General features: G+C 42.0%; 1 protein-coding gene across 3 annotated transcripts in view; it reads left to right on the top strand.

Moving 5' to 3' along the window:
- Positions 1–18,255, top strand: part of PTPN14 (protein tyrosine phosphatase non-receptor type 14) — a 180,388-nt gene that overhangs the window by 72,721 nt on the left and 89,412 nt on the right. For all 3 annotated transcript variants that reach the window (XM_072831071.1, XM_072831070.1, XM_072831072.1), the window contains exon 3: positions 11,413–11,582. In XM_072831071.1, the coding sequence (XP_072687172.1) occupies positions 11,413–11,582 (170 nt within the window). The remainder of the gene's footprint in view (positions 1–11,412; positions 11,583–18,255) is intronic.

Consider the following 18,255-nt stretch of genomic DNA (forward strand, 5'->3'; position numbering starts at 1 on the left):
CTACTCACTTGACTTTCTTTGTATTCAGGTCATTTTCCAAATAGAGCTGATGGAGCTTGAGAAAGGAAAGTGAAAATCCGTCTAAACTATAGCAAAATGTTTAGTCTGTCTTAAAGCTTGGAAACCAGATAATTGTGGATATCTGGCTTCTCCATGAGAGGTGTTCTGGAGGCTAGATTTATCTTAGACTCTAGAAGAGCTTTATATTAGGAAAGGAAAATTAATTTTGATTTAATTTTTGATCTACATTAATTATTTGTGTTTTGCCACTTCGTTTGATCATTTTAGACTTTGGTTTTCTTTCTTTTCTTTTCTTTTTTCTTTTTTTTAAAGATTTTACTTATTTGTTCATGAGAGACACAGAGAGAGAGGCTGAGACACAGGCAGAGGGAGAAGCAGACTCCATGCTGGGAGCCCAACGTGGAACTCAAACTCGATCCTCAGTCTCCAGGATCATGCCCTGGGCTGAAGGCAGGAGCTCAACTGCTGAGCCACCCAGGCGTCCCTTCGGTTTTATTTCTTAAAGCAGTTTTAGCTTTATAGCACAACTGAATGGAAAGCAGAGAGTTCCACACACTTCCTGCTCCCCACTCCCACGCCATCCCCTACACCAGCGCAGAACATTTGTTACAGTTGATGAACCCGCATTAACACATCATTATCACCCAGATCCGTAGTTTACATTAAGGTTCACTCTTGGTGTTGTACATTCTGTGGGTTCTGACAAATGTGTAATGACATGTATCCATATGGTAGACTTTTTGGGAGTCACGTTTGGTTTTGTTGTTGTTGTTTTTTTTTTTTTAAGATTTTATTTATTTATTCATGAGAGACACAGAAAGAGAGGCAGAGACACAGGCAGAAGGAGAAGGAGGCTCCCTGCAGGGAGCCCGATGCGGGACTCGATCCCGGGACCCCAGGACCACGACCTGAGCCAAAGGCAGACGCTCAACCGCTGAGCCACCCAGGCGTCCCTCACATTTGGTTTTGAACGTCCTGATGTGCTGACATTTTGAATGGCATCTAGAGAACCCAGGCCCTGGCTCATAGGATCAGCAAATACAGTCGTCCCTGAGGGAAGCTGAATAGGAGAGGGTCCCTGCTCCCAGAGACTCTGGAATTTAGAGAATAGGACAAACAAGAAACAAAGCAAAGGGAATAGCCCATGCTGAGGTAAAGAAACAGGACAGCCCATGGAATTTTCAGGGATGGGCAGAGTTCATTTTGCACTGATCTTGTGTGTGTGTGTGTGTGTGTGTGTGTGTGTGTGTATGTGGAGGGGTCATGGCAGGGAGGGTAGGAGTGTAGAAAGGCAGACGGGAGTCTGCTTTTGAAGGGTTTGATGTCTCTGGCTAGGGAGTTTCAACTGGATTCTGTTTCTAAACTGTGTCACAAAAATAATTAAAATAACCCTTACCTTTTAATGCACCACGTATTGTGCTGAGCACCCTCCCTATATCAATTCATCTAATTCTCTTAGCTCTGTGAGATGGCTCCTCTAGCTGTCTCCATGCTACAGACGGGGATACCACAGCACAGGGTGACCTGCTGGCCGTGACTGGGCTGGCTCCCACCCAGGCAGCCTGACTCTACTGTTCGAATTCCCAGGGGTGCATGTGTAGTGGTAGAAAAGGAGCTGTGGTAAAATGCTTTGGGAAACACCCTCATAAATGCTACTTTTTAAAAAGGTGTTGAACTCAGTGTTTCACAATTATTTTAGCCTTCTGTTAAATCCTCTTTGAATTGCCTGGAGAATAAAATGCTGCCATGAGATGGGAATACATCTAAGGGTTTCAAGGCGGAGTGTGACCATGAACACCTTGCATTTTAGGAAAAGTACCAAATAGCAGAAAGAGAATGAGGATTGGGGTAACAGGAGGGACAGAAGTGCTAGCCGGCTGGACCTAGCAATAGTGCTGGCAAGAAGAAATCAAATGGACTCCTTAGGGAAAACAAATTTTTAAAAATTGTTTTAAGTTCAGAAAAACAAAGTAGGTATGAATTTCTGGCTAGGAACTATTTTTTTTTTTTTTAGATTTTATTTATTTATTTATTTAAGAGAGAGAGCACAAGCCAGGGGAGAGGGAGAAGCAGACTCCCCAATGAGCAGGGAGCCCAGTGCAGGGCTTGATCCCAGGACCCTGGAATTATGACCTGAGCTGAAGGCAGACGCTTAACTGACTGAGCCACCCAGGTGCCCCAGGAATTCTTATTGAGGAAGACACTTAAAATGTAGAGGCTCAGAAAATTAGAATTCTGATAATATTTCTTCCTCACTGCTGCCTGTGGAGGTGACAGCCATCTGTTACTGGGCATCATGGCCTCCCTCAGACCTCTGGTGGAGCCCAAGATCATTAAAGAGGACCAAGAAGTTCATCTGGCACCAGTCAGAATGATGTGTCAAAATTAAGTGCAACTGGCAAAAACCCAGAGACATTGACAGTAGGGTGCACAGAAGATTCAAGGGCCAGATCTTGATGCTCAACATGGGTTACGGGAGCAACAAGAAAACAGAGCACATGGTGCCCAGGGGCTTCTGAAAGTTCCTCATTCACAATGTCAAGGAGCTTGAAGTGCTGCTGATGTGCAATGAATCTTACTGTGCAGAGAGGGCTCACAATGTATCCTCCAAGAACCCAAAGCCGCTGTGGAAAGAGCAGCCCAGCTGGCCATCAGAGTCACCAATCCCATGCCAGGCTCAGAGTCACCAATCCCATGCCAGGCTGCTCAGGGAAGAAAATGAATAGACAGCTTATGTGCGTGTCGTATTTGTCTTAATAAAATCATAAAACTACAAAAAAGAAAAGAATTCTGATAATAGTTAAAACATGTTTGGATTAATGGATGTCACCCTTCTCTTCAAATGAGATCCTAGGTGGAACTTCAATCTATAAAATGGAGCTATTGTGTTTGCAGAGGGGTTGGATGTCTGGAACCCCATCTCCTTGTACCCTTCCTATCTTCCAATACAGTTTGAAAATCACTGACCTAAGTTAAGAGAGAAATAGTTAAAACAGTGTGTCTTGTGACTAACTCTCATATGTAAAAAACAAAGGCCTGGAGAAGCACCAGGGTTTATGGCTATGAATGTGAGCCTAGACCAAGCTGCTTGAATTTGAGTCCTGCCTCTGCCACTTATTACCTATGTAATCTTGGATAGTTACTTAAATGCTCTGTGCCTCAGTGTCCTCATCTATAAATAAATGGAAATGGTAATAGTAACCTTCAGGACTTATTGGGAGGATTAAAAGAGTTAGTTTCTGCAAAGTTGCCACTGTTACATAGAACTTGGCACATAGGAAGCACTCAATATGGCAGTCCCCTTGGTGAGGCACCATGTGGTCTAGATCCTGCCGCATACTTCCAAAAAGTGGGCTCTTACCATTTTATAAGTTTGCCTGTTTCATTTTTAGATGGCTTGAATTGTTAGAAACTGTGATCATGCATTGAGCCAAAATCTTTCAGTTTCTTAAAGAGTTAAGATTGTATTCTCCAATATTATAGCCACTGGCCGCATGTGGCCACAAAACACTTGAAATGTGGCTACTTTGAACTGAGAACTAACTTTGCAGTTAGTATAAACACATATCAGATTTCAAAGATGTAGTATGAAAAAAGTTAAAATATCTCATGAGTCACTTGTATTAGTTACATGTTGAAACCATGCGATTTTGAATGTAGTTTATTTATTTATTTATTTTTTAAAGGTTTTATTTATTTATTCATGAAAGACACAGAGAGAGACAGAGAGAGGCAGAGACACAGGCAGAGGGAGAAGCAGGCTCCATGCAAGGAGCCCGATGTGGGACTCGATCCCAGGACCCCAGGATCACGCCCTGTGCCGGAGGCAGGCGCTAAACCGCTGAGCCACCCCGGGATTCCCCTTGAATGTTATTTTAAATAAGATTTATTAAGATTAATTTCACTTTCCTGTACTTTTTTAATGTAGCTGTTAGAAAATTTAAAATTAAATATGTGACTTACATTATATTTCTAGTAACAGTACTCTTCTTAGAAAAGTAAGAAGGCCATGTTAATAGTAATAAGGAATATTAAGAACTTTATTGGAATATGAAGAATTCCAGTAAAATGTAGAAATAGGCTAGATTATTTCCTTTAGGGATACTCCTGACTCTACTTTTAATTAAAAGATAATAAATGGGGAATCCCTGGGTGGCTCAGCGGTTTAGCGCCTGCCATTGGCCCAGGGCGTGATCCTGGAGTCCTGGGATCAAGTCCCACATTGGGCTCCCTGCATGGAGCCTGCTTCTCCCTCTGCCTGTGTCTCTGCCTCTCTCTCTCTCTGTGTCTTTCATGAATAAATAAATAAATAAAATCTTTTAAAAAAATAAAATAAAAGATAATAAATGGAGGAGGGATAAAAAATTTCCACAAAGGTACCTTCGTGGCTAAACTTTATTCAAGACAGAGAACCATTGCTTTATTAGAAAATTGGACATCCACCTGCAGAAGAATGAAACTAGACCACTCTCTTACACCATACACAAAGATAAACTCAAATGGATGAAAGATCTAAATGTGAGACAAGATTCCATCAAAATCCTAGAGGAGAACACAGGCAACACCCTTTTTGAACTCGGCCACAGTAACTTCTTGCATGACACATCCACGAAGGCAAAAGAAACAAAAGCAAAAATGAACTATTGGGACTTCATCAAGATAAGAAGCTTTTGCACAGCAAAGGATACAGTCAACAAAACTAAAAGACAACCTACAGAATGGGAGAAGATATTTGCAAATGACCTATCAGATAAAGGGCTAGTTTCCAAGATCTATAAAGAACTTATTAAACTCAACACCAAAGAAACAAACAATCCAATCATGAAATGGGCAAAAGACATGAAGAGAAATCTCACAGAGGAAGACATAGACATGGCCAACACGCACATGAGAAAATGCTCCGCATCACTTGCCATCAGGGAAATACAAATCAAAACCACAATGAGATACCACCTCACACCAGTGAGAATGGGGAAAATTAACAAAGCAGGAAACTACAAATGTTGGAGAGGATGTGGAGAAAGGGGAACCCTCTTGCACTGTTGGTGGGAATGTGAACTGGTGCAGCCACTCTGGAAAACTGTGTGGAGGTTCCTCAAAGAGTTAAAAATAGACCTGCCCTACGACCCAGCAATTGCACTGTTGGGGATTTACCCCAAAGATACAAATGCAATGAAACGCCGGGACACCTGCACCCCGATGTTTATAGCAGCAATGGCCACGATAGCCAAACTGTGGAAGGAGCCTCGGTGTCCATCAAAAGATGAATGGATAAAGAAGATGTGGTCTATGTATACAATGGAATATTCCTCAGCCATTAGAAATGACAAATACCCACCATTTGCTTCAACGTGGATGGAACTGGAGGGTGTTATGCTGAGTGAAGTAAGTCGATCGGAGAAGGACAAACATTATATGTTCTCATTCATTTGGGGAATATAAATAATAGTGAAAGGGAATAGAGGGGAAGGGAGAAGAAATGGGTAGGAAATATCAGAAAGGGAGACAGAACATGAAGACTCCTAACTCTGGGAAACGAACTAGGGGTGGTGGAAGGGGAAGAGGGTGGGGGGTGGGGGTGAATGGGTGACTGGCACTGAGGTGTGCACTTGATGGGATGAGCACTGGGTGTTATTCTGTATGTTGGCAAATTGAACACCAATAAAAAAATAAATTTATTATTAAAAAAAAAAGAAAATCTACTCTTGGGAATGGTGAATTTGATAATTATCAGACCTCTCCTAAGGCAGGCTAAAAGAGCCCTGATTTCTAAAGGAGGCTTAAAAGAAATCCCTAACCATTCCATAGGGTGGGTGATGATCCTCAGATTTATCCCCTTTTCCTTTTGCAAATTTGTATTTTTGTTTTAACTGAAAGGTGATTTATCGCAAGCTATGGGCTACAGTAGAAATGTCCTGCATTCTGCTGTTTTCATAATGGCTAGAGTTTATAAAGGTACCAAATCTTAACTAGCTTAAGCTAACTTACATTAAAGATATTTCTGTGGTTTGATTTTATGCTAATCTTCTGGGCATTGGTAACATACCATGCTATCAGGAGAGGAATTAGACTGGGAAACTACTCCTATGGAAATGCCATAGGTTAACTCATAGGTTAAATGGAATACCTTGTTTCCTGGCCTGTCTGATAATAATGGAATTTGCTGTATTTGAGAGCAAGAGCCTCACCATATCCATCTGTGTTTGTATCTGCACAGGACTAAAATCACCACTAAGCAAGAATCAGCTGAAGAGTAGACTGCTGGGAGATCTCTGTTCTTTGAATGTTACATTGCTTTTTTGTCTTTGTAAAGATTATGACTTGAGACCTTGTTAGCATAATGTCAGTTCTGTGAGGCAAACTGGCACCAGTGTCTGTTTTCTACATAGATTGTAGGTGAAATAATTTCCCCTACAGTCTTCATCTTTCTGGATATTTTGAGTGAGCTGTATAACCTCAGAAGAGTGAGCCCCCCCCCCCCCCCGCGGCTATGAGGTTTGCTTCTTGGGTCTGTGTTACTCTACAATTTCTTTTCCGATACTTTTATGAAAGATAGGCTAGGGAAATGAAGATGGGGCAGTTGTTAATTATAGACGTGTCAGTTATGGAAATCCCAGAACTGCCCAGAGTAGAGGTGGATCACAGACAAGTTGTTCATTACGATCGTCCAACTCATGTAGAGTGGTTTATTTTCCAAAGCCATTGGAATGAAATGGCATGAAGTGCTGTTTCAGAGTCTGCTTATAGTCATCTTTTGAAGCATTTTCCATGCCTCAGTGAAAGTTTTAATGCTTGCATGTAATTCCCGTCTATTTTATGTGGAGGCATACCAACTCTCTGTTCCTTAATTTACAACCTAAGCACTGGCTATGACAGGCAACCTATTACAACATAATGCAAGATATTTTAAACTTTTGCTTCTGGATGATTAACTCTTCAAAATGCTTGAGATAAGATCGTGGCTTTAATCCCTGGTAATTGCCAAGGCTGCATCTGTAACCCTTGCAAATAGCATTAAAGCTGTGCCAGTGGTCGCAAAACTGGAAAAACAAAATCCTCAAAAAAATCTTTCCCTATTAATAATAGCTCATGTGGGGGATACCACCATCTTTACAGGTAAATGAACAAACAAACCACAACTCAAACTATCTTTAAAGGCCCTTATTCACTAGAATCTTTTTCTAAGGTCCCTGAAGAGGGACCTTATTTTGGCACTAAAGTATTCACACACCAATCTGCCGCTGAAGAAACTAGCATATTTTTGAGTGCATGCATACATTTCTGCTTCCTCTGTTAAAATGAAAAACTCCAATTAGACCGGGAAACTACCTCTGTGGAAATGTCATGTTAGGGTGTCTCTCCTTACACTGTTTCTCACTAGTGCATTTTTTGTCACTGATTCAGAGATGTGGTTCCTTTCCCTGGGAACTGGTTCTTCTGTCTCTTTTTTCATTGCAGTGAGCTCATTGCAGAACTCAAAGCACCAGACCTGCCTGTTTTCTAGAGAAAACTAGAGAAATGAAATGGGATTTATAGCTCACTCATAGGTATTATGAGGATTAGCTGGACCTGGCTTATGTTTAGAGCTGCAGGGAGAAATAAAAAGTGCCTGGAGTATTTACCTGGGCAGTACGATGGGATCTTTTTGGTTAGGGAGGAGACAGCTTCTATTTGGAATCACCCTACCACATTCTCCTGAACCATGTGGCAATGGTTAACAGGGGAGCTCAGCTTTCAGGATTCAGCAGGAGTTTAAGTTGGCAAGTCAATTATGAACCAGCCTTGTGTGGTCTCGGCTGGGCCTGATGGCATTAGTGGTCCCTTGGCTAATACAGAGGAAGTTGATTGGTGCACATGTTAGCTTAAGTGAGGGGTTAGCTGCTGATGCCATTTCTTGGGAGCCACGGTGGAGACATGGCAAGATAAACTCATGCTGCATCAGAAACTTGAAGGATGGGGTCTTTCTCCTCTGTTGAATACTCCAGGGTAGGGATATAGCTAGCCAGCAGAAGAATGGTGGGAGTTGTAGGGTGGAAAAGGAGGAAGTTAACTTTGGGCGTAGCTTTACAATGTGGTGTGGGCATGGGCATCTCATAAGTGGATTTTCTTTCCCACTAGATAACCGAATTCGGCATCTCTAAAATTAGGTTATTCTGGCCATGTAGGTAGGAACTGGGTCTTCCAGGTTATCTGCCTCTAAATTCTGCCTCGTGCTGGACACCCCATTTCTTGAGGAGGAGTGTAATTATTGCATTGTTTTTGTTTTTATTTCTTTTTAAAGATTTATTTATTCATGAGAGACACACAGAGAGAGAGAGAGAGAGAGAGAGAGAGAGAGAGAGAGGGGCAGAGACACAGGCAGAGGGAGAAGCAGGCTCCATTCAGGAAGCCTGATGTGGGACTCAATCCCGGGTCTCCAGGACCACGCCCCGGGCTGAAGGCAGGTGCTAAACCACTGAGCCACCCAGGGATCCCTACTGCATTATTTTTAAATGCATAGTGGGTCACTCAGATATTGTGTCTTCTGGAAAATGCCGTATGGCAGCAACAAAAACATCTTACGCCATGCATTAGGTTTTTGCAGTAGAAGAGGTTTATGTGTTTGTTCCCAGCTCTGTACTATTGATTATGGCTCAAGACGATTTTTTTTTAAGATTTCATTTATTTATTCATGAGAGACACAGAGGCAGAGACACAGGCAGAGGAAGAAGCAGGCTCCCCGCAGGGAACCTGATGTAGGACTCCATCCCAGGACCCCAGGATCATGACCTGAACCAAGGCAGACACTCAACCACTCAGGCATTCCTTGGCTCAAGACTATTACCTTGATTTCTCTTGTATCTCTTTCTCCTGTTCACTGTACGCATGCGTGTATCTGTGTACCCCATAGAACATTCCTTCTCAGGGTGTTTTTTTGGGGGAAGATCAGGTCTGATTTAATGATCAGGTAGGTGGGAATGAGAGGAGGAAATTTAAAATACTAGCCTTCAAAGCACAGGCTAGTAAAAATTTAAAAAACCTTTTTGGGGGGCAGAGTTGATCGTAGAATGTTGATGCAGTTAAGGTGGACCCGTTCTACGAGTGTTGCTGAATCAAGTGAATGTTGTAATTTGAATGAAGTATGGATCATAAAGTTATACCCCCAAATGTCAGAACTGCTTTTAGTGAAAGGTAATAAATCATGGTTGGCCTGTTTAAGCAGCTGCAAAGCTTCTCCTCCCTTTCTCCACCCAGGCTTTTTATAAAAGGGCTCTTTTCCAATGAAAATAAGTATTACATAGCATGTTACTGTTTACATATATTACCTCATTTATTCTATGCAAACTCACTCCTAGCTACCCAAGATGCTGTGCTCCATACAGGAATTCAGTAGAATGCAGAGCTGCCTTGTACCCTTTTCAGACAGTTAATTAAGTCCCAAATTACCTCATTTTAAGGTTAGCTTAAGCCTGCCTCATAGATCCCTTAGGACACGATCGGGGTGATGTTCCAATGTCCCATAAATACCAGTAAGCCTCTAAAGAAAATCTTAAGGGAGGCACTGTTTTGTAAATTTTTTTTCCTTAAACCTTTTAGGTTTTTATATTATTTCTAGGCCTCCCAGCTTCCACTTTTGCCTGCTTTTTCTCATTTATTTCCAGATAACCTCTGTTTTCTAATTCTATGGTTCATAGATATGCCAGGAGTGCTGGCGAAAACGATTCTTGCCTTCTTTCATTTACTGATGACGATGGTAATGACGGTGATGATGATGATGACAGTAGCAGCGACAGAAAAGTACCATGACTGAAGTAGTTACTTAACATGCGTCGTGTGCACGGTTCGAGACATGATCTCATTTATGCCCCTTGCAGCCTGTGGGCGATGGCCATAAGCATCACCCCATCTTACAGATGAGAAAGCTCTGACACTCTGGAGGCTCAGCAACTTGTCTGGAGTTATTAAGGCAGTGAGTGCAAGCACTGGGAGATGCACAGACTTTCGCAGCCTATTTTCTTTCTCTTCAGCCACGTCTCATTTCCCCTGCGTCATCCATCACATTGGAACAACTAACAGACTCACCGCAGCTGGAAAGTGAACCATAGGGTCAGAATTCACTCAAGCAGTTCGTCCAAGTTGATGGAAATAGAACCTTGGCTCTGTTTGTTGGCATTTTGCTGCTCAAGAAATGCCTAGGTTCCCCCTGTGAACTTGTCCCTTAGAACATCATGGAGCAAAGCTGATAAAGTCATTGTTGTCATCTGAAAGCACATGCACTTGAAAATACCCTGCAGAGTATGTGGGTCGGTAGCTTTAAGTCGACAAGGCTATGTCTGGTTTCCTAGTGAAGTCAGAGTCAAAACTTTTATAATAGCTTTTGGTAGAGTTGTGGCAGGGATTGATGTGCGGTATCGTTGAGGAGACAGCCAGCTGGAGTGCCAACATGGACACAAGAATGCCTTTGGAAATTAAACATTGTAATGAAAACATTCTTTTGAAGGCAGGTTTCCAGGTGTGCTGTAAACCGTTCTAAGCTATAATTGAAATATAAAAGAATATTTCAAAAGCAGTGATTTATTTTTTGGCGATTGTTGTGCTAATCCTGAAATCCTAGCACGAATTAATATAAAGACAGGATTGGATGCATAAAAGTACCTGTTTTAATCATTTAGCACGTTGTTCAAAACTAAACTGGTTGAGGCTTCAAGTCTAAGGGTGAAAATCTCACTTTCATCTATCAAATCCCACCATAATCTGCCAAGAACAGCCACCAGGGGCTCCTGTGGCAGCTGTGAAGACATCCTTCCATTCTCAGAGCTTGATGTGGGGGAGAGATTTGCTGCAGTTCATGTATAATGAAGTGGTGGAGGCCGATGTTTTTGAAAGTACTTCATTAAAACTCAAAAAGAGTGAATCAGTTTTCTGTTAAAATCTGGTACTGTATGGAAATATTCTACAATGTGGAGGCTTTCAGCTGGCAGAAGGTTTTGTCTTAGGAGTTGAGTCATAACTTACTTTGCAGCAGGTGCAAGAACTGTGTTTGCCGCTGCCAGCATGTTCCACGTGAGATGGTGAGGCATTCAGAAGGCACGGGAAAGCCAGCCTTGGGAGCCTAGGAGAACAGCCAACACTGTCCCCACTTTGCACCCACCCCCTTACCAAACATAGGTGCGTCGGTACCCACATGTACCCAGTAACCGTGGGTATGAATACCGCGTCGGACACTCAGTGTGGATTGTGTGCATGTGGTTTCTTTTAGCTTGTCCCAAAGTTAGAAAGCAAAAGCTGGATCATTGTGTATGAGCTGGGAAACCAAATATGACATAAGGTGCTGGAGTCTTGTATTCCCTTTCAGTCTTGGGGGTACCCCTTATAAAGCATACACTGATGTTACTTTACCCTTTTATCTAGACGCACTACTTTGGCCTTTGGTTTCTCAGCAAGAGCCAGCAAGCACGATGGGTGGAGCTGGAGAAACCTCTGAAGAAACATCTGGACAAATTTGCTAATGAGCCTCTGCTTTTCTTTGGAGTCATGTTCTATGTGCCAAATGTGTCATGGCTTCAGCAAGAGGCCACAAGGTAAGTGCATTTTTTCCTGTGTTCCGTATAAGGGTGTGGATTAACTGTGAGGCTTCAGATGAAGTAGATGAGCAGGTTGATTTAGGGATGTGTATGTGTAGGTGTGTGTAGTGGGGGAGAGGGTGGAGTAGCTGCGGATTGCTTACCAGGTTCTTTTGTAGCTTTAAAATTGAAGTTTGAATGCATGGTGCTAATAACTCCAGTGGTTCCCCTATGATGCTAGTAAGGTAATCATCCTGAGGCAGTAAAATATGATGTCTAGCAGCATGGAAGTATAAGTTGGAGACCCTGGGTAAAATAGATGTGCTAGAATTTAATAAAGAATTAACAACCTAATACTTGTTTGGTCTACTTTTCCCCTTAAAAAGCTCCCAAGCGAAATGTAGCATCAGAATTTGGATTTTGAGGATTGAGAAGGTAGCTAAAGAAGATGGGAGCAGAATTGAGGAGGACATTGAGAAGGGAGAGTATTGCTCATCCTCAGTTACATAAGAAGAGACAGGAAGCCATTGGTAGAGAGGAGACCTGGGATTGACCCTACCCTCTTGCTCATTGGCTGTATGCTTGGAAGAAAGCACCGACCGTCTTTGAAATGATGCTTTTCCCTTATCTGTAAAGTGAGGGGTTTGCAAATGTTTCTAAAGTTCTGCAGTTCCGTGAATGAAGAAGCTGGTGTTGGTTGGTATTAGTACAGTTCACTTACTGGTAAGAGTTTTCCATTAAAATATGAATTTTCCATCCTCATCAAATGGTTCTTTATGGTAATAAAGGGAATTATATTAACCCTCTGTTTTTTTAGCTTTTACTTGAATGATGGCATTCAAAGTACTTGGGAAGCAATGCTAGTGACACACTGAGAAGGAGCAGTATTGTACTTGATTATTGCACGCCTAGTTTCTTAGATTTAAAATGTTTAAAGCAAGAATACACTTAAACATTTTTGTATGCATTTGAAGGTGATGGTTTCCATCTTCTTTTTTTAAAAATCAAAAATTATTGTGAAATAGGTGGTATTTCTCTCAGCAGAGGCCATGAAATAGCTCACAGCCTGACCCAGAAAATTTCAGGTGTCGCTCATTTGAAGCACTTGGGTGGATGTTATACACCATTTTCAAGTCTTTTCACTTAATGTAGGTTCCTTTCTGGGTAAGAAGTTATTAACTCCTCAAAATGGAACAGTTTTCACTGGCTCCTGAGATCTCCTTGAGTACTTTACACAGTGTCAGGAACTCAACGTTAGATTAATAAGTACTTGCTGATTTGTGGTTCTCAGACTATGAAATGCAAGGCAGTGGGTAACGAGGATGAAACATGGACTATAAATTAATGCATACTGAGCAAAGTTCAGTCTGTAAGAAAAAACGAAGTGGTGTTAACTCTGGACAGACTTCTTCTGTAAGGTCTATTGTTGAGGAAGAGCAGTTGAAGTAAATGGTGAGGGCTCAGAAATTGTGCTTTATGAAGTTTAAAAAGATTGGTTAAGCTTAGAAAAATGAAGACTTGCAAGAGTGCAGTAGCTGCCTCTGGATAGTTGAAGACTCTTGGGGGCAGGGAATTCTGTGTTAGCTCTGGAGCACAGAATTTGGGCCAGTAATAAAAGAAGTGCAAGGAGTTGAAAGACTTTAGTTATATGATTCAACACAGGAACACTGTTTCTAATAATTAAAGCCATAAAAAGGTAGAACAGCAGACTTATAAAAGGGTGAGTGCTCTGGTTTATGGAAGTGCTGTGGCACTGAGTGGATAGTCAGGGTGGTATTTGGGAGAGGAGACCGCTATATTGGGTAGGGTGTTGAACTAGATCAATAGTTCTCAAAGAGACCAGGGCTTGCTATATCATAATTATGTGGAGCGTTTACTGTAAATGTGATTCCAGGGCTGTAACAGAAGTCTGAATTGGAATGTCTGGGGCTGGGAATCAGGAGAATATATTGTTTAAAATAAACAGTATTCTTCAGGCGGTTCTGATATTATCCAGGCTGGGTAATTAGCAAATTAATTAACCTCTAAAGCTCTTTACAGTTTTAGATTTGCCAGGTAAGTAAACTTCATGCCAGATTATTCACTGTTGATATTTGCATTCATAAGCTGAAATGGAAAGTGTTGAAATCTCAAAAACGGAGTTATAGAGTAAGAATTATGATGGTAGGGGTTATTGAGACTGGAGATCAGGAAGGACTTCTTTCCTTTTTCTTTAGAATTTCTTTTTTACAGGACACCTGGGTGGCTCAGTGGTTGGGTGTCTGCCTTTGGCTCAGGGCGTGGTCCCTGGGTCCTGGGATCGAGTCCCATTTTGGGCTTCCCTCGAGGAGCCTGTTTCTCCCTCTGCCCATGTCTCTGCCTCTCTCTATTTCTCAGGAATAAATAAATAAAATTTTTAAAAAGAAAAAAAAGAAAAATTTCTCTTTTACTCAGTTAGCTTGGTTCATTTCAGATGAGTTTTGATAAGGAGTGAATGAAATCTTTTCCAACCCAGGATTTTGAAACAAACTCTGTTACTGTCATTTGATCAGAAAAACTAACAAAGAAATGAAAACTTGAAGGATATTTTTACACTTAAACATGGAACCAAACTGTATAGATGTAAGGTACAGCCCTCTCTTTGTGGCAAAGGATATTTAAAGGTAGGAGCTATGTTAGGGTGAGGAATTGTGAGTTTTCATTTTTTATTTTTCCCCCCAGTGTTGCAGAAGTTTTTGTTGCTTGCTCCAGAAGGGCCCTAAAAGTGGAATGTGCCAAAGGATGTCAGAGCAAGTGAATGAGGGGAGATGAGAAAATAAGAGAAAAGTATTGTAAAAGTACAGAAAGGAAAATTGATGGAGAAAGAAGAGAGAATGGCATATACTTGGGAAGTGACCCAGGTGTGATTCACGAGATGTACCACAGGTTATGGGCGAATGGACTAGATAGGGTACAAAGGAGATCTGGTTTGGATGGAATACCATTGTAAAATGCGCAGGGTTTGGTGTTAGAGACCAGTAAATGAGCTGCCCTCAAGGTGAAGAATGCTACTGATGGTCATCAGGAGCCTTTGAGAATCTGAGCCTTCTCGGGAGGTTTCAGAAGCTTTGGGGTCCGAACCGAGCACTGAAATTGTCTTCCAGGCAGAGCAGCCAAAGAAGAAGCAGTGGTGGTAGGGCAGGATTCCAGAGGAATGTTTCACAGAAGGCCCCAGCAGCATTCATTAGGAGCGGGTTAGTGACTAACTCCTCAGCCATTCGCTGTTATCCAAGTTACCAGGCATCTCAGGTGGAGATGTGTTTTGGCATCTCGGAGAGCACCTGGGATCTGCACCTCTGACACAAAACAGTTAGTCTTTGTGATGCCCTGCAGAGTGAGATATTTGCATAGATTAGAAATAGGAATCTGTCTTTCATTGTGGGCAGCCCTTTGGAGGAGGCAACCATTCAACCATCTGTGCTTAAAAAATAAGCCTTTGTCTAGAGCCAACCAAACTTGTTTTCACCCAACACATGTTTGTAATGGTTCGGCTACTTCTGTTTGAGAATAAAACAGGTTCTATAACATGAGTAGGGCCCAGCCATTTCTTCTTTCTGAATACGGACAAAGAGTTTAGAATTAGTGGTCTGGTTGTTTTGAGGGTGTATGTGAACCCACATATATCAAGACACATAGCAGTGGGAAGGAGGATATATTTAACAGTTGTGTATTTCCTTTTTTGTCCTCAGTGCCATTCTTGAAAACTTGCAGTTTAATAGAATACTAGGAACAACACAACAAAAATTTGAGGATGATGTTGATTGTCAACTATCTCAGAAAAGTGATTGACTTTATTAAAATTATCAGCTCCAGATTTTTTAAATTAGAAAACTGAGCAGCTCTGTTCTTTTTTGACATTAATTTTGACATGCTGTGTCTCATCTCACCTCCTGGGTATGATTTTTTGAAGAACAAACCTCTTTGTAAGAGAAGGACGTCTGCCAAAATACTGTGATTGCATTGGAGGAGAAATGGACAATTCAGGCCCTACCTTTAGGTGATAATTGAACAAGAAGACAAAAGATACCAAAAGGAGGACACTCACAGGAGAACACAAACATGGGGGAAAAAAAATCTCTGGATATTCTTACAGAAGTGCGAAAAAGCTGATACAAAGAACACACTAGTAGACAGATGGAAGATGAGTCATGAAACCATAGGAATTAAAGAGATTAAGACCAGGGTTGGTTAACCCCACTCCAAAATGTAAGATACATTACCTTGGGGCTTTAAAAATGTTAGTTTTCCCACTTTGGTTAAAATGACTCAGGGGATGGGACCACCATAATTTTTTCCACTTTGCTTTGCTTCTCCTATTCTTTTGGGCCAGCTCCTCTGTTCAGCAAAGGGACTCTTGCTAGCAATTCCTCTTTTCCCGTTATGTTCTCCTCCTGACTCAAAGGAAAGATTTTTGTAATGTGTTTTAATGATTTGCGTAGCAACAGGCTCAGTATAAACACAGGGTTTTCAGATTTGTCTGGACACAGAAGGAAAAAAGATGGTTTGTGAGAAGTGGAGAAATTCTTCGTCAAACAGAAGGATACTTAATAATAGCAAGGGGAAGCCAGAAAACTGCTGGCCAAGGTTCCTGCTTTTAGTTGAGGTCTGGGGTTTTTTCCAAGTCTTTCTCCAGTATGGAAGTGCCTCTTTAGGTTTTTTTTTTTTTTTTTTTTTTTTCAATATGAAAGAGAAAACTTTTAAAAGAGCAATTTGTTTTTTCAGGGTGAATTTTGGTTTCAGAGTATAAGTCACCGACCAATGCCCTGGTTTCTAAAATGTTTAATTCTCATTTTCTTGTTAACCAGAATATGTTTGTCTTTGCATTACTCCCTGATGAGTGGGATGTTTGCCCCATGCAGAAGAGCTTTTGATTGTCCCCATGAAGTCAGATCACCTTTTGGAGTCTCTTCCTGGACAGGTCCAGAGCCTGCCAGTTGAGGTGGGGCTACCTGCCCTCCTATGGTGAGTGCTGTGGAGAGGCAAAGCCACTTCTGCCACCAGCACGGGGTGCTTACCTTGACCAGAACTGTCTTAGCACATCTGGTACATCTGGTGGTCACTCTAGAGCTGTGGGACCTGTTACAAGCTCCCTCCATCAAGAGGGTGCTTCCTCTTTGTTTGCTGCACCTCTCGGCCTCCATGGGTCTCCCTACTTTTCAGGCTCACAGTTCTTCTATATATTTCCCACCGTGTCTTAGGCACCTGATAATGAGACTGAATTCTAGCCTATTAGGTACGCCCACCAGGAATTAACAAAAAGACTTAAAAAGTACTTAATCTTTGCTTGGGCCCATAGAGGGCATTCTTCTGTGTGTGTGTGTGTGTGTGTGTGTGTGTGTGTGTGTGTGTGTGTTTAAGTGAGAGAGAGAGTGGGAAAGCAGAGGGGGAGGAGAAGCAGACTTCCCACTGAGCAGGGAGCCTGATGCAGGACTTGATCTCAGGACCCCAAAATCATGACCTGAGTCAAAGGCAAATGCTTAAGCATCTGAGCCACCCAGGTGCCCCACATTCTTCTATGTTAAATGAAGTTCTTTATCTGGGAAGAACTTACTGGGCAAGGGTGTCATTCCACTCTCTAGGAATAAATGCCCACATTGAAAAGCACACGGTTCAGGTATCCTAGAGAGGGTCAGGGCATTTTTTTTGTGACCGTGCGTGACAAAGGGGTTAGGTGATTCCATGTGTAGACTCTGATGGGGCTCGTTCCCTCCAGTTACGGATTTGAGTCTGAGGCATAGTGATGGCAAAGCCAGATCAGATGACTCCTTACATCCCCATCAAGGTCCAAATGGTGTTTGGATTTTTGGTTCGGTTTGGTTTGGTTTTGAAACTAGGTTTCAGGAAGTAGTTCCAGTGACCTTACAAAAGCTTTCTTCACCTTTCCTGTCCTGTAAATACCCATGCTTTCCCCGGGGAGCCTCTCTCTCTCTCTCTCTCTCTCTCTCTCTCAGAGTGCCCTGAGTGCTATTGTAAACAAGTCAGCCCTTAACCAATGTTTAAAGTGTCTCTTTTAAACGCTCTAATTATGGTAATGTTTCCATTTCCTTTTACAACACCATTTATTTTGTTCCTCCGGTTCTTTGAGTTCTTTTATTATTTTGAAATGTCATTTTTAATGGCTAAAGTTTACCCATGGGCTGGGAAATAGGGACTCCCTTCAAGTCAGACTTAAGATCCAGCAGGAGTCCCCCATAGATAATATAATTGCTGAGAATGGCAGATCTTCCTCCTGGCCAGCTCCAGCTGGTGAATGGGAACTTGTTTCCCTCTCTCTCTCCACACCCCCCTCCTCTCTCCTCTTCCTCCTCCCCCCCTTCATCTCCCCTTCCTTTCCCCCCTCCCTTCCTCTCTGTGTGTGTTGATGGTTGAGAACAGAGCTGTTTCTGCCAGATATTTTAGATATTTTAAGATGCTGTTGTTACTAGAATTTAACCTTAAACATTATTCTCTGTGGGTAATGTATCATTTGATGAGAGGAGAAAACTAGAGAGGACGACAAACTGACAAACCGTGAGAGACTCTCAACTCTGGGAAGCAAACAAAGGGTTGTGGAAGGGGAGGAGGGTGGGGGGATGGGGTGATAGGGTGACAGGCACTAAGGAGGGCATTTGATAGGATGAGCACTGTTATACTATATGTTGGCAAATTGAATTTAAATAAAGATGATTTTTAA

This window comes from Canis lupus, chromosome 6, assembly GCF_048164855.1.
Source record: "Canis lupus baileyi chromosome 6, mCanLup2.hap1, whole genome shotgun sequence".
Taxonomy (NCBI): Eukaryota; Metazoa; Chordata; class Mammalia; order Carnivora; family Canidae; genus Canis; species Canis lupus.